We start from the raw sequence: 17,731 nt of genomic DNA, 5'->3' as shown, positions 1-17,731 counted from the left end.
TTGTGTGTTGAGGACGGTTGGGGGGTGGGTGCATGAATAATTTTCAGACTTCAACTCAGACCTTATGTGTGACTGCCTGAGTGGTGATAAAAATTCGACCGAAAGGGTAATTTGCAGCAGTGTGTGTGTGTGTGTGCGTGTGTGTGTTATTTTAGGATGGACAGAGGAGTAAGTATGAGCTGGTGTACCAGTGCATGAGTATGTGCTTGTTAGAAGGAGAGCCAGCAGAAGGGGAAGGGCCTCGAGTGAGTCGACAAAAACAGCTGGCCCAGAGTAGTGAGGAAAAACACAAGCAAAAGACAGAGGAAGGAGACGTGAGGGTGGACCAGCAAGGTCCAGAACACTACTTATTTTTTTATTATTATTTTTTTTTTCTTTTTCTTTTCTGTACAATAGTAATACAGTCCTGCATGTAAGAAAAGTGCTATAGAAATATATTTGTGCATTATTATATGGGTTGCACCCTGTGTACGGATTGCTGCGGGGACGAGCCAGAGCCTGAGGTGCTCAGAGGGACTCTGAACAGGGAGAGGACACACAACAGGATCAACATGAGACTCACCAAGGTGAGTTACAGCAGTACTAGAACTTACGTACGTGCTGCTTCTTTTCACTCTAGATGATGCTACGTTACATACTCACATACATGTATTCAATTTTATTTAAATAAAATTTGAATTTGAATTTCATACATTCTCCTCCCTTTCTCATTTCTTATATCAGTGCAACTGTAACGCAAGTTCTTAAAATGATCTTTGATATATATATATATATATATATATATATATATATATATATGTCATATATATATATATATGTCTATGATATATATATATATATATATATATATATATATATACACACACACTCATGTGAAAATGCTTATAGGGTTGTGTAATATCAGTTCTGCAATGTGAAAGCGCAGAGGGGATGAGTATAACAAACTGTGTGTGAGAAGAGTGCATGTATGTATAATCGTCTATTCCCTGAGGCTCATTTACACGCTGGGTAGTGTGGGAATGTTAAGCCCTCTGTATGATGACACATTTATATTCGACCCAGTGAAGGAGGCCTGGGAATCAAATTGTGTGTTTGTGTGTGCATGTAGAAATTGAGAGAGAGAGAGAGAGAGAGAGAGAGATCTCGAAACCTCTGCGCTTTGTAACTCATTGGATTTAATCCATCATGCTCATTTCATAGTGCTGCGGTCTAGTGTCTTTGCCCAGACGCATAACTTTGAGAACCTTTGCTGAAACTTAAGCGCATCACTTTATTCCCAGTCTTGTAGGAGCAAAATGTAATAACAAGCCTGTCCACTTTTATGTTCCTTTTTTAAAACCCGCGCTTGTGGTTTCTTTCGAGTTCTGTCGTTCTAACCATAATATTTCGTGTTTTCATCTTGATACCGCTAGGATTATTGACTATTACTGAGAAGGTCTGTGGGATTGCATAAAACAGCATGTGATCATGTCAGGAGTAATATATACTCCATGACTCTATTGAACCATGACATGTTCATGAAACAAGGTTCAGACATCACAAGTCTATTAAATGTTTTACTGTATTTAGTGATTACAGTACAAGCACACAATATTGGAACTATACTGTATGAATGTATGATCACTGAATCATTTTACCGAGCATGTTTTCCTTTCCTGTTGTAATGTTCGGTAGCAAACAGAGAGAGCAAATGTAGGATGGTTGAGTTATGTGTCTGATTGGATGCCCACACCCAGCTGAAGTCTTGTGAGGGCAGGCAGTAGTGCAGGGCTCACTGTGGATTTTGTTGGGGTGGTTTACGCTGTATTTCTGGAATATCGTTGGAATGACAAGCCTTTAACAAGTGCTAGTTTATAGCAGCCATAATCCACAGGCATGTGCCAAACCACCACACCGGAAAATTCCTGGTTAACTGGGCGTGTATATGTACGGTACTGTATACAGAGGTGATTGTATGTATGTTTTATCTTATACATCAAGCTCATGCATGAAAATTGTTAGGTTTAAGATGGCCATATGATTTAAAATTAATCTATGAATCTATTTTGAACATGGAAATTACCTGCAATTTGGAGGAAGTAACAATTGTTATTCTTTCTTTTTACCAAACATATACTTTTGAGGCCTACAGATTTTATGTTATATTTTTTTTTACACTGCATAATGTTGTAAGTGTTGCATAAAAACTCAACAGATTGGGGTATGTTAAGGGCATTACCCATCCAAAGTAAACTGGCCTGAAATGTATTTTACCTCTTATACATTTTGAATCAATTTTATATACAATTTACATATTACTTGCACATCCACAAAACATTCTTTTTTTTTGCATTATAATACCTTCCCTTATTAGCTTTTTATCTCTTCTATTAAATAAGACAAAGAAAATGCAGCGTGTCATGCTACCAAGCTGTCCACTGTTTTGAAGATGTTTCCATGAGGAAATGCCTAAAGGTGTATTTTTACCTCGTTGACTGTTGCTAAGTTCTAACACCTGAGACTCATTCTCACCTCATCTCATTGTCCGTGCCGCTTTATCATGTGTACAGGGTCATGGGGGGGGCCTGGAGCCTATCCCAGGAGACTTACGGCATGAGGTGGGGTACATCCTGGATGGGGTGCCAATACTTCGCAGGGCACACACACATACACATGCACACACACTCAATAACACACTATGGGCAATTCGGGAACGCTAATCTGCATCTTGCATCTTTGGGAGAAAACCAGAGCACCCAGAGGAAACCAAGCAAACACAGGGAGTATGGGAATATGCAAACTCCACGCACACAGACCCGAGGGGGAAATTAAACCCAGACCCTGCAGACGCCAGGCGACAGTGCTAACCACTAAGCTACCGTGTCACCGAGACTCATTCTGTAAATGCTAAATCGTCTATCCAAAGAAAACAACTTGGTTTGTTTTAACATCCAAGTTGAAATTAGCTGTTAGTGAAAATTATGTATTATGATTACTGCAATAATACACTACCACTTGTTTGACCTCTTTAGCTTTGATCATGAAATGGAATCCCTCATAGGATCCCTCAATCCCATCCACATCCAATCTTTCACAGTTTGAGTCCTGGAATGTGCCATCAGAGAAAAAAAAAATGCTAGTGATAACCTGGTCATTCAGTACATTCAGGTCATCAGCTGACTTCATTTTATTGCCACATAACATTGCTGAGTCTAGACCTGACCGACTGAAGCAACTCCTGATCATAACACTGTCTCCAGAGGCCTGTACAGTGGACACTACTGTACTGTATGTGCTTCCTTTCTCTTCGTTCTGGGAGAGGGTTCGTCTGGACTTATCAGACCACATGACCTTTTTCCATTTCTGGAAAGTCCCATCTTTATGCTCCCTAGCAAACTGAAGCATTTTTTTTACTAATTAGCATCATAGTTTGCTTGTGGCCACACAGCGGTTTAGTTCCAACCCTGTGAGTTCTCGTCACATTCTGTACATGTGGAAATGCTCTGACGTTCTCTGTAAAACATAGCTGTGATTTCTACTGTCCATTTTTTATTATACAAATCCACCAAGTGTCTAAGTGATCTCCGATCATGGTCATTCATGTTTAGGGTTGAGTCTGAGCACATTTCTTTAACAAAGTTGATGCTTTGAAGTTGATGCTTTTAAATGTTTTTTAATCCAGTTTTTTTATCCAGTTCCCGTAATCTCCTTAGTTGCTTTCTTTACTTGATGAAGGCTAATAATTTAACCCTGGTGACTTATTTGTGGCCAGGCAGTGTGTAAAACATCATTTTCCTAGCAGCCAGAAATACTCCATGACTTGTACCTTTATATAAAATGATTCAACACCTTCTGACCAATTAGAGATAACCAATGGATAGAATATTGATCATTTCACTATTACTCTAGAGCGATATAACTCTACTATAAGACACCAGTTTTTAATTATACTGAGCTTGCTTAAAATGTTTTCCTTGGACCCTTCGCTAAGGCAGGAATAACTCAGTTGCAAAGTTCTATTAAGAAACCTTTAGGGCTGTAGATGGAATATATTTAGATTTTATGAGTGTTATGCTGGTTAGTAGATGTGTGTACCACCATGAGAAATGCAAATATGATTTACATCATTTAAATTCACAAAAAAGTGTGTGAAGAAAAAAGGTGAAAGACACACAAACAGTGTGTGTGTGTGTGTGTGTGTGTGTCATTGAATGACTGTGGGTGTGGGAAATGGGAGCTGGGATTTGAAGGGCAGGAATGCAATATAGGAAGGAAAAGAAAAACCACTGATGTAATTTTACTAGTTTCCCAGTGCCACTCCAGTCCACCCAGGTCACAAAAACAAATCACTGTGAACTGTTTTGCTTTCTTTTGCTACTCGTGAAAAAAAAAATTCCCTTCCTTAGTGGTGCATTTAATCCAGATGTTTTGGGAATGAGATGGTCATTAAAAAGAAAAAAAAACAAGAGGAACGGGGTTCAACAACCTGAAATACAGAGTAAACATTACCATCAATCACCGGCTTCCCTAAAAGTGGTGGCACTCATATTTTTTGTCATCCTCTGTGCATTTTTTGTCCTCTTTTTTTTCAGTCTCCCCAGTCTCATCTCCCCCCAACTCCACAGCTGTAGTTGATCAACGCTTGGCATTTCTCTTAGCCAATCATTTCTTCTCCCGACTCCCGCCTTCGTTTCCTCTGTCTAAATGTTCTCATCTCTTTCTTTCTCTTTCTCTCCCTCCTTTTTTGCTCATGTTTTCATTCCCCCTTTCAGACATTCCACCACTGGGCCTCCTTGACCCATTAAAGCAACATTACCTCACTGAATGTGTCCGGAATGTGTCCTTTCTCTTTGGGCCATATTTTCTTCGCACTTGGGGATATAGTCATTTTTATGCATTAAGGCTGTTAAAAACTCTGAATGTCTTGTTTTCTGTCATAAAATATGCATCACAGAAACACGTTAGCACTGAAATGTGAGTTCACCTGACCCAAGATGCATAGTCGACTCTTATTGTTGTGGCGTAGTACGTCCCTAACTGCTTGCTCTGTCCAACTCGGGATCGTCAACAAGGCTAGATCTCTCTGTTCTCCCTGTTTTCTTTCACATTGAACTCATTTTGCTTCTAGAGAACAGAGGGGAAACAGGAAAGAAGGACAAGGCTAAAAGCAAAAGAGGGAGGGGATTGAATTCTTGCTAAGCCTTTCTAATAAACAAAGGCTTTTTCTTCTCCTTGTACCCTCTTCCCTTTTCCTCCTACTCTCGGGGTTGTGTAAATACTGTAAATTTATGTCCACGTGGCTCAGTGACTTGAGGAGTGGGAACATGCTTCATTTTGGCACTTGTATGTTTGTGCTCACATTCTCTCTCAGTGACTTCTAGCTCATGTGCCATGCACTAGACACATATCACACTATACACATATCCTCTTTTGGGATCCCTACCTTTTCTCCCTTTTCTTATTTCCTTACCACCATTTCCCATTCTCTTGCCCACAGGTCAAATTGTAAAAGCAGGCTTTGCAAAATGAAACTCATAGGGCTTTTTCCAAAATATTGGCATAATAATTTGTTTGAAATTTGCTGGTGTCTTTAGTTAATTCGTTCATCTTCAGGAAGTGTTTTATCCTGGTCAGGGTCATGGTAGGTCCTGGAAACACTGGGTGTGATGAATTTCTTCGGATTGTTATGCCTAAATTGTCATTTTAGCCATCTTCAGTTTCACAGTGATACCTGGATCCAAGAGAAAACTGTTTGATCAGCAATCTAAGACACTGATCCACGTAATATGTGATTCATCCTATACCTCACGTTTTCTTTTCTTTTTTTTTCACTATTTGCTCGCAGCACATTTGGCTAGTTGATACTTTTGAGCTTGCTTTAGCATCTTTACAGCTCTCTTACTGCTATATCTGTGTAAGGTCTGTTAAAGATACTTGATTCTCTATGATTTAGCCACAATGGAATTTATTACACTTTATATCTTGAGGGATTATATACAGTTTGCTTGTTTATATTAACTGGAATAGGCCTGGGTTATACTTATAAATTCACATTTTGGCCGATGACATGTCTGGGTTGTACAAATAATCAATATGAATCATTCATCTTATTCATTTTATCTGATATTCAGTATTGTACAGAAATCCGAGCCACCCCTCATTTGTTCATGTTTTGTTTCCAAAGTGTCAAAATTTCGTTTATTTTTTTATTTAGTCTAGAGGAATAGTCTTACAGGCTTTCTAAAGGACTTTTTGGCTCTCATTTTGGAATATTTTTTTTTTTTCAGTCCAGTTACCGTACCTAACCAATTTCAGAGAAAAGTTTTTGCTGGTTCAGCCGCACAATGACCTATGAATCATTCAAGGATTAAAAACATCTAACGTAAGGCATGTGTAAGAGAAACAGGTGCAGATGATGACAGATCTTAAGGCAGATGATTTTGTACTGGTATACTGGTGATGCTGAGTGCTGAGTGGTTGGGACAGATGAGAGGGGAAATGAGGTTGCTGCTGACGCTGTTAAATAAACAACCTACTTTTAAATCTACCTTTAAATCCAGATCTTTACCTATCACTTCATCGCTTTACAGCCTGTCACAGTAAAACACATAGTCCCAATTCTTTCATTGAATCTATATAATTTAATTTAATTAATAATATGTTGAAGTAATGTTAAATTGTCATTATTACTTTATATTAAATTAAGTCAAATGCTTTTTACTGAAGACATTTTAAACAGGCTCAAGTCATTTTTCACTTATGTGGTGACATTTTTCACCACTAGGTGTCACAATTTGATCTTTGGTTTGAGCAGAAATGCATAGCAAATGTTGATCAACTTGTCGGTGGGCTGTTTTTTAAAATGACAGTCTTGCATAGAAACTATAAAACAGTCATATTACCTTAATGTCAGAAATACTAGTGTGTTTGTTTTATATTGTATTTTTAAAAAATTACTTTTATTTTCAAAGTTTTTCCATAAACATGCATCTCATAAACAAGCAAACTTTTCCATGTTTCCTTGTAGGAAGTTGTTATAAAAGTTACCCTATTGTATAATTAGTGTGCATCCTGGAAAGGTGTATGTGGTCATCCAACCTTTAGCTTTTACAGTCAAAAACTTAAATATACAATAAATCAGGTGGTCTTTAAGATCCAATTATATAGGTATATGATATAGGTGTATTCAATTATATATGGTAACTTTCTTATTTCTTTAAAAGTGATCTTTTTTTTTCTTATTAATATTTTTTTTCCACTTTCTTATTATTCGCTCTTGTTCATCCGCTCAGCTCAGGCGCCAGAGGATGAGAACAATCTTCCATTGATGCGCTATAAAAACTGGACCCGCCTATTTTCACATCACAGCCAATCGGTGCCGCATTCTTCTTCGCGATGTAGCCAATCAGAAAAGTGCGCTTCAAGAACTCCGATCCAGGGTTTTCCGCTGCGGCTCCGCCCCCTGAGCTGGGAGTCTGAACGAAAGTAAACATGAGCGTCAGTAGAACAGTAGCTCCTGTACACTGTTTACACTAAACGGGGATGTATTAAACGTGTTTCAACACCACCATTTTAAACTTACTTTAGTGCTGTTTTGAAGGAGCAACATGAGCAAGGTAAGACTCTTAGAAAATACAGATTCTGCTTGAAATGAAATGCAGACAGATGTCAAAATTTTATTTTTATTTATTTTTTCAGCCAACTGGCATGATGAAAATAAATAGTTTTATTTATATTTATATGTCTGTATATGTCTGATGTATTTTGCCCCTGTTTGTGGACTTTTGCCCATGTTTGTGGACTTTATTTTAGTGGTCGTATCTGTTGCCATAACATCAGCATCTTAGTGACAGGCGAGTTTGTGCGCGCGCTCCTTCTAACACCGAGTATTAGACGCTGTTGCAGTTGTGTGTAAGAAGTGTTAAAATCACAAGAGCGCAGCTTTAACGAGGTCTTTTAAATACTACTGCTTACAGAAATCAACCTCGTTTGGAAACGGACTTGTTACTGGTCCAGTATTTGTTTTTTTAATGTCCACCGGCGCTCTGAGCGACAGGGAGAAAAACCCTGCGTTTATATTTTCCAGAAGATTCTCCGCGCTGATTGTTTAGCTCACATAACCGTAATTTAGCTTTCATAACGCCCTAAACTTTTATTAGTCTTGTAATGAAGTCAGACTGGGTTAATTTGAAACACCCCTGTGGCAGTGGCGGCTGGTGAAAATTTTTCCTGGTGGGGCTGATGTGACAAAATATTTCTTTGCTTAGTCCAATATAAGAATTAAAATCAACAGTCAGACGATGATTACAATTAACAGTAATGATTTAATCTCCTCCTCAAAATCACCAGTTTCACAGATAAAGTAAATGAAAAAATTTTCATTGTATAATACGCCATGTATTCTTAAGAGAGTATCAAATACAGTAATCAACATCAAAGGGTATGATCAGCTGGATCACCTTTAAGCAAAGTTGCATCTCAAAGTGGTTCACACAAAGAAAAACAGTTTTAAAAATGCAATTTAACCCAACAGTCTAAAACGGGTATATTAATAAGGATCTCACGGAATTTGGTGGAAACTGCTCTTCGCTCGTTAAGTTCGCCATCATTACTCTGATTGACCGCGCCTCTCTCTGATTGGCCGCGCCTCAAAAGAAAAAAAAAACTTAAATCTCGCGGTATTTTCTGCGGCTTGGGGCAGAATTTCCAGCGCCCCAAGACCATAAAATTCTGAGAACCCGATTGGCCGCATATTTATTAATTTACCCTAGCAACAGCTACATGACTGGCTATTTGGCTGCACTCAGGGGCGCTTTTTCTCAGCGCCCCATGACAGGAACGATACAAGTCTGTCTGTGGAAATTCACTGGTGAATGAATGTCACTAGGTGGGAAATGTTGTATATGTTATTCATATCGCATGTAGGCACATACTGGTGGGTAAACCGAATTTAAAAACTTAATTTGTAAAAAATATATTTTACATTTTTAGCCCCTCTTATCAGGGAGGGCGGTGCCCCAGCGCCCCCTATGGGCCGGCCGCCACTGCCCTGTGGTTATGGGAATGGTTTTTGAATTTGCTGTGTGTGGTGCAGAAACATGGAAATGCCTCCAAACTGCTTTTCTTGACATCTCTCAGTTCTGCTGCAGTACACTGGACTGTTACTGGAAAAGTCTCAAAAGAGTCCTGGCAGAAATGAGTGTCCCAAATTACCCACTGGTTTTTCATGTGCACTACAAAGGGTAAGGGATATATAGGATTCTGACCCTCCTGTAGTGCACTTTATGCCAATTGGGAGGCATCTGGAACATGGCTGCTGGTCACTAGTACTAGGGCAGCTTGGGGGCACAAATTATTAAGCGCTTCACTGGAGACGCTTTAATTTCACGCTCTGTGCGGATATGAAGGACAAATCAGTGTACATGTGACCTCTCTCTCTCTCTGTTGCTCTGTCTCGAGCCTCTAATCATTACTCGGAAAGACTGGCACTAATTTAAAACACCTCCAGTGGGCAAAGGCAGACCTTAAAAACACAAGTTTTTAATGACCCTCAATGGCATATCTTGTGTTATCTGACATATTATTGTGCATAGTATAGGCATACGTTTTTACACCTCCCAAATATTGATGTACATTTAAGACCTACAGTACATACTGTACTGTACAATCTGGGTTCTACAGACCACATGACCGTTTGCTTCAAGGAAAATTGAAGCCTCTTTTTCTAATCAGCTTCACTAATAATTGGTTTTATTATGGTTATTTATTAAGTTTTATTATGGCCACACAGTTTAGGTTCATGTCTCATCACGGTGTGTGCATGTGTAAAATGATGTTGCTTTACCAAGTGTTAAAGTATTTTTTAGTCATGATGTTTTTTTATTGTTTTTTTATTTTTTTCAAATGATGCATTGGACACTTCACAATTCCAGTAATTTTAAATCCTATTATGATTTTTTTTTTTTGCTTGATTCAGGCCAATTGGCCAAGCAGTGTATAAACATGTACAGTATTTGTCTATTGCATAATATTTGTGATGTGGTTAAAAATCTGGTGCTTGTACAATGTTTTGGTTGTTGCTTTATTTTCATTATCCCAGTAAAATGTTACTGGATGTTTGCCGTACTGATATCACAGAGGAACAGTTTAATGTTGCTGAACAGTTTGTGTGGATCTCAAGCACAAGTGATAAACGTCAGGTTTTGTTGCGAGAACGCAACACAAAAGTGTTAGAGCTTCTTTCTCAATGGTCATTTACCAGTGCCATTCACTATCATAGTAATCCGAAGTCCAAGATAGACATAGTGAGGATAGCAACCAGACTGTAAGTTCCAAAATGCAATCAACTACTGTATATGAGAGACTTGTGTTTAGTCACAATAAAGGCTTAGGTAATCAGTGATACAGTACACAAGACTATAAGCATGATGGTGCTGTTGGCAGTGTTAGGGCAGGAGTTATCAGTTTTACCATGAGTTATCTATCTAAGCTTATCTGTTTTATTAGCAAGAACAGGTAAGTAGTGATACTGCAGTGCTGAACAATGAGTAGTGCTGCTGCATTAGACTCTTCAGGTAGACATAAAGGTAAGGGTGGCACAATCACCAAAGATCAATCAGCTTTTATCAGTATTATATGAATCTGTATAATAGCCATATAGTAGCCTCCACTGTTTAATGGAACCAACAAGAAAAAACTTAAATATAAAAGGCAATATAGAACTGAATAATTTTACTGAAGTGGCAAAGAAAGAAACTGTTTTAATTTTCAGGTACAGTGTTTACTTTGATATTTATACAGGTAAGACTGCCACATGTTAGCTCTGCTTTTGATTATTTCATGGCCGTTTCATAAAAAATAAAATCCGACAATTAATAAGAAAGAGGAACCGAAGGAAGCTAATTCTCCTGGAATTTGTCAGTTAGCCAGCATTATGGGTTATTAGGAGTTCCTGAAATGCTTCAGCTGGTTGTGGAAAATGACTCTATCTGAATACAGTAGCCATTTTATAAAGACTGTGGCATTTCATCATGTTGCTAAATACACAGCCTGTATTCAAATAGTCATTTACAGCAAACAGATTATTTTCTAAACCCCTTCTCGCCCTTGCTGTACAGCGCAGTCGTGTAACACTGTGAATTTACTAAAATGCCACTCAAAGGATTGACTCTTCTACTATAATTAACGTTTGAAGAGAATCCTGTGTAGTGTCTGTACAAAAATTACTTCACGAAAAAACAGCTGTTTAGCAAAAGGGAAATTCACATGCTGTTGTGAACATGCTTGCTGCCGGTGTGGTGAGAATAGCAGCATTTATGACTGTATATCAGTAACAGTGAAAATAGCTTTCATATCAGGCAATCCTAATGACATTGTTAGAATAACATCTGTAAAAGAAAATGGATTCATCACAAATTAAAGGAAGGAAAAACTATCTAAACAGAACAACTGCAATGTGGCTCGGCTGTGATTTGACGATATTGAAAAGCACAGTCTTACACATCTGGCCATAAATGTTCAAGTGGCACATTGTTTTCTGTGGATGAGGGAAGGTCTTTCTGCACGTGACCACTCCTGACAGGATAGAAGCATTTCATTATAGGTTAAAGTCGATCAGTCAGAAAACCTTTGTGTGTTGTTTTGCAGTGACTCTGACCTCTAGGTAGACAATTGGACCTACGCTACCAAATTCCCACTGCAGCATAACAAACATTGTTTTCTTGAATATGTCATGTTTCTGGTTTTAACAAAAAGCTCATTTAATAGAAAAAGAATAATGAGTTTTGAGTGCGTACAGTATTATAAATGCAGTGAAATTAGGACAGATAAAGGGCCAGGTGTCTTTAGTCATTCAGTAATAGGATGTCATAAACAATAGCTTGGCACAACTGTTCATGCGCGCAGGTATTTTTGTACATCTGGGATCTGGGTTGTGTGTTTGCTGGTTAGTCTGATCTATGTTTCCTGCTGCATGCAGTCTCAAAGTCTCCAGTCTTCATTATGATCTCCAGGAAAAGCGAAAGCTTTATATTCGGTAAGCTGATAACATTGTGTCCTCTGAGTCCTTCCTTGATAAAAAAGCCACTTCTAATAGCCCGTGTGTGATTAGTGTGTGCAGTCGGACATGACACAGGTCAGACAGTTTACAGTGCAGCGACAGTGCAACCTGATAAGAGAACATGATGTCTGCAAAGTAATGATCAGTTCAGAGATGGTTCCTTGTTTACTGTGCATTAGTGTAAAGATTATAGGTTTATCCCACAAGTTAGATTTGATTAAAACAAATACTATCAATTCAATACTATCATTCAGGCCTGTAGTGATCTACATAAGTGAAAGATGCCACACGTTATTCAGCCTCAACTACATGCATGTACATTATAAAATATCACTACTTAACTCAAATAGGCCAGGTTTAACTGTTCAGAGTGAATTACAGCTTAGTGTATAAGCAAGTAACAGAAATGAGGAAAGCCAAAATGAATAAAATCACATCTTAGTATGAAATTACATAATAAACTCTAAATGTATTGTTGCGCTACACAACGGGCCAAAAAAAAGGTATTTTCTGAAAGGATGTGCAATCAGTTGGATGTAGAGAGGGGAAAAAATGAAAGTAGTAGTGATTCAAATGGAGAGTAAAGAGGAACAGACTCTTATTAGAAAAGTGAATTCTTGGGTTGAACCACTGGTATTGCTGCTACAACAGTAATCTTACATTACAAAATCTGCACAGGCATGAGCCATGATCTGTTCTCAGGAAACCTTGTGTAATGGTCAGATGTTTAATCTGAAATGTGTAATAGATGTTCTTTTGTTTATAAAGAGCCATTTGCATGAAAACTTGCGTGATGTGTTAGGAAGGTTAAGAGGACGTGAAGGCAGGAAACTTGTAACAGTGCTGTGCTGACCTCATCTCTGGAACAGGCAGTCTCTGTTCCCCTACTGCCTGTCCCACCCTACACACATAGGCCATGTCCACCCAATGCTCTAACACATACACATACAAATATACAGTCAGTTCCTTCTTTTGACTGTCCCACCCTGTTGGGACACACTGATTCATTGAGGCTAAAATTGGGGGTACACCAGCACACGCACACACACACACACACACACACACACACCTAGATGTCGCCTAATGATTTGCTTTTGGGCATAATGAAAGGGGGCATCACAAAGGCGAAGCCCACAAGAGAGCAATCAAGATGAAACTGAACTAAACACCACTTACTGTATAGTCTCTTACAGAATAAACATTGGGGTTCTGGATTGTGCTCATGCTCCGTTCCTTGAGAATTGCAGCAGTGTCAGGTCTCAGAGGAATTGAACACTGTCATATATTACCAATTCTTCATGCTTAGTTCTGTTCACCAGGAACAGTGGATAGATGAGAGTGCTTGTCATTGAACAAGGCGTCCAAAAGTCTACACAGTAAATCTTAACCAATGCTAAAGCAAAGGAAAACGTAATGACAGTACGGAAGAACATTTTCTCTTCACCCACTGCATCTGCCTATGGTGTCTATTTCTACACATGTGCCCAGATTGTCCTTTTGCGCTTTTCAATTCCTCCTCTGTTCTTTCATTTGGGCTTGAAGTGAAGCGAGGAAGGGGAGGGTCCTCGCTCTTAAAGGCCATCTTTTGACTAAGGGCCTTTGGCTCATGCCCTGTGTGGCTAAAATTATGCGAACAGGCTGTCGTTTGTTTGAGCTTCAGATCCAGTGAGAAGTCCATGCCCAGTACGGTACTGTCAGCACACCACTGGCTGGGCAGTTTAGAGAGGGTCACACCTCAGCGAGTTGGCTGGATAAGATTAACAGAGAAGTGTAAGTGGGGGTGTGGTCAGGGGGTGTGTTCAAGCTGTACAGGTAGCTAGTGATGGACTGTAGTCATGTGTTAGTCTAATAATCGTTTTTTCTCAGGGGCTGGTGGGACCCTTGTGAGCTTTCTATTTTGAAGGTAAGAAGCTTTTTTTATGTGCTGAACCACACCTGAGTGAATTCAGTGAGACCGTGTGGGGGTGAAGTTAGTGAGAGACGACTCTAATAATACTGTTTGACATCTTAGCAAGGCAAAATATCTTACACAGCCAGATTGATCTAGTATTTCTTCTAGATCAATTTATTATATAATAAGTTTGTTATATAATATATTATATATATAAGTTTATTATAGATAAATTAGAACCTAGACTTTTTTTCTTGTCACAATTTCAAGCTGTATGTTTTCTATTTCTATTCTATTGGTAAATAATGGGATTTGAATACAATTTGAATTGTCTTTCTGGAAATAAACACGTTCAATTATTCTACTTGAACAAAAGTATTTTAAGCTCATATTTTGTTTTGTAACACTATTATAGGAAATACTAGAAAAGTGTGACTGTAAGTCCAAGCTACCCATTTCAATCACCCTCACAGTGTTGTGTAAGATATACTACAGACATCTAACACGTATACTTATTATATATTGATATTCGTTTGAGTTTCTGAGTTGACTTGTTGGATTTGGATTATTTAAAAAAAGCAGTCAGGAGAGAATGCATAGTCTGTTTCAAACCTAAATCAATATTATTCTATTTAAAATTAAAGGGAAAAATGTAAAAGGCAAAGCAGGCTTTTAAGACTGCTTTGTTATCACTCCTGGAGGAGCTGGAGAGCTGATCAGTGCCGTCTGGCAGAGCTGATCTTATCCCTTTTCTGCCCATAAGTAGTCTCACTTTGTGCAGAGTTTTTAATATCACTCTTTCAGCTGCAGTGCTATTGTTGAGAGAGATGGGGGATTTATAGAGAGCAGAGCACATGGCCTATCAGTGTTTATTCAGTAAGCGTTCAACTGTGTGGATTCAAGCTGGATTTTTTCCACATTCTTTTCTTCTTATATAAAGACCTGATGTCCAGTGCCTTTATCTAGGCTCTGCATTTCATTTATAGTATCCTGAGCCAAAAGAAGATTCTTTTATATTAATAACCAAAAAATGCAATTTGTACACAACATATTATCTATCACACACAACTTAATCAGGGTTATTATTGTAGTTCTTTTTTATGTTAATCCTAAATGTTCTAAAATTAAGTTCCCACAAATGTCAACCCCTTAATCAGGACTTTATAGTGAACCAAAACAGCACAAATAATAAAAAAAATGTATCACACAGATTTCATTTTCATAGTCATGGTTTAACATTATTATTATTATTATTATTATTATTATTATTATTTACATAACATTTTTTTATTTTTTATTTTGTTACAATCCTAAAAAAACTTCACAAATAATTATCACACAGGATGCCGCGTTGAATAGTTTAGGATTACAAGGGAATGAAAAAAAAATTTACGCAATGTATAATGCAAAAATACATATAATCCATTTTAACATACATACATTAAGTATTAAAAATATATATATATTTGAAGACAGTGTGGCGATACATGAATCATAATAACTGAATCGTTTTTATTTTCCACCATCTTTGTTTGAGGCATAGTTTATCTAAAGTGGCACAGATGTTAGGAGGTGTATGATAATTATGCTATATTACCCAGCCCTGATGTGGTAGATCGGTGCGTGTTGGTGTTTTGCGCAGTGTAGAAGACAAGAAGACATAAAATTCCACCCATATGTTCAAGCCACTACTGTGTGGGTGTGTCATTGAGTGAAAGCTGCCAAGCTTTGCAAATCTACAATACAGAACTGTGTGGCATCCAGTGGGCATGCAGTGCGTCTCCTGACAGCTGTCCAAACAGTGCCCAGCTCTGGAGGCTGAGAGTGGAAACGAGCTCCTTCTACCTCTACTGCCATACGGAAAAACACACAGCTTTACACAAAGCTGATTTTATTCTCCTCAGCTCAGACATCACACATGCTGCAGAGAACAATGCAAAATGTTCGTGGACATACAGCCTTAACACTTCAACTGTGTTCATTTTATCTCAATATGAAACAAAATGTGCGTGGGAGTTGAAGGGGGATTATCAGTGCTAAAATAGGCAAGGCAACAGGGATGACTGAAATGGTTGAGAGAGAAGTTATCCTCTGTTCTCCAATAGTGTAGCGTCTCTTAAGACATGGTGTGTCACTCGAGATTAAGTATTATGCGAAGGTTTTGTCTTCATACTGGACTTGGAAAGATGAGACACTCTACACAAAGGCAGGAAAGGGACCTGGTTAGATTAGAAGTACAGTACAAACTAAAATGTGAGAAAATGATGAATATGATAAGGAAAAAAAAAGGTACAGTACTTAGATGGATGTCTGCTGTTTCTTTTTGTAGTTTCTCATTGTCTGGGGTCTGTTTTCTTTAGGGAGGGAAGGGCGAGCCCCATGAGTTTAAGGAGAAAACTTTTAAGAAGAAGCGCCAGTGTGGGGTGTGCAAGCAAAATATAGAAAGCCTGGGATCTTTCTGCCGAGGTGAGTCTCTTCTCATTGCTCTAACTTTTAGTTCATTAAAATTTATTAATTGCTTTTTAGAAAAAATGTTTCATGTTAAACAGTGTTTACTCATTGCATGGCTCAGAGAAGCCTCATGAAATTCGCTTTTGTGTTTTTTTATTTCTTAAATCTGTATATTTTGTTCTGTGTCATCTATAGTCTGCAAAACAGCCACTCACAAGAAATGTGAAAGTAAGGTAAGGATATGCTGCATTTACAATTTCCCATAATCCATCATACCCATAATGTTGTAAATGTAAAGTCCTGGGTAGCTTAATACAAAGATTAGTTAAATTTCATCTCAGTTCTTCTAGTCTGTCTCTCTCTCTCTCTCTCTCTCTCTCTCTCTCGCTCTCTCTCCTTCTCTCTCCTTCTCTCTCTCTCTCTCTCTCTGTCGCTGTTTCGCTCTCTCTGTCGCTCTTTCTCTTGCTCTCTGAAGGCCTCTGTGTGTTGGGGCAGCCGCACCCCAGCCACATGCTCCACTCGTGAATGGCTTATTGACAAGGCACTGAATGCCTGCTCTACCCGTCGGCTGACCTGGCAGACATTGCAATGTTAGACCTATAGAAGCCAGCAGCATCCTATGCAAGAACTAAATCATTAGTTGGAAGCCGTTAATGTAGATTAATCAGATGGTTAATAAGGGCCGAAGAGTTAGAAATCCCTTAATGCATTCTTTTTTCTTTTTTTTTCTTTTTTCTTTTTTCTTTTTTTTTTTTTGCAGAAGTTTCTGTATGAGCATAAAGAAACATTTCTAGTTTTAGGAATGCTTCACAGTAATGACTCACAAAACAGTAGAATGTCACATAATTACAGATGTAAATCCTCTTTGACAGGACGACATGTCAGTCTGTCTAATGCCAGAAAGACACTGTCCATTCATACATCATTCTGGCACCAAGATCCAAGGTTCTTTGTTTTGACCCTGAAATGTATTAAGTGTCCACAGCTTTTGATGAGATGAGCCTTATTTTGGGGATAAAATTCACCTAAAGATAATCTTTACTTTCTCCTGATCATAATATGCTTTATCATTTACATACCATGTAACACTTTAGACTGTGTCCAATACTATGGAAGTCTCAACTTTCTGTAGACATGCATGGCGTCATTCCTGACCTCTGTGTCCTGCTTGTGTATGTATGCCAGTTTAACACAATTTAAAGCCTTCTATAGAAGTGCAACAGGGAGTCACAATTTTTCTGCCATTCTGTAATGATTGGAAGTGCTTGACGAGAAACACTGTCTCTGTCCCACAGGGCAGCTATCAGGAACTGAGTCAATACCTTTTCAGTCCCTTATCTGCTCTATGCCAC

The 17,731-nt window shown here is 38.4% G+C and overlaps 1 protein-coding gene across 4 annotated transcripts in view; it reads left to right on the top strand.

Annotated features, from left to right (window-relative positions):
* Positions 1-211: 211 nt before the first annotated feature.
* tns2a (tensin 2a) overlaps positions 212-17,731 on the top strand; it is a 47,100-nt gene continuing 29,580 nt past the window's right edge. For 2 of the 4 annotated variants that reach the window (XM_053482615.1, XM_053482614.1), the window contains exons 1-3: positions 213-566; positions 16,289-16,394; positions 16,575-16,612. In XM_053482615.1, the coding sequence (XP_053338590.1) occupies positions 453-566; positions 16,289-16,394; positions 16,575-16,612 (258 nt within the window). In that variant the 5' untranslated portion in view covers positions 213-452. Of the gene's footprint in view, positions 567-7,465; positions 7,596-16,288; positions 16,395-16,574; positions 16,613-17,731 lie in introns of those variants that run through there. The other 2 variants (XM_053482616.1, XM_053482617.1) reach the window with 2 other exon arrangements.

This window comes from Clarias gariepinus, chromosome 22 (assembly GCF_024256425.1).
Source record: "Clarias gariepinus isolate MV-2021 ecotype Netherlands chromosome 22, CGAR_prim_01v2, whole genome shotgun sequence".
Lineage (NCBI taxonomy): Eukaryota > Metazoa > Chordata > Actinopteri > Siluriformes > Clariidae > Clarias > Clarias gariepinus.
Note: the sequence above shows the minus strand (reverse complement) of the source record. Positions and strands in the feature narration are given on the sequence as shown.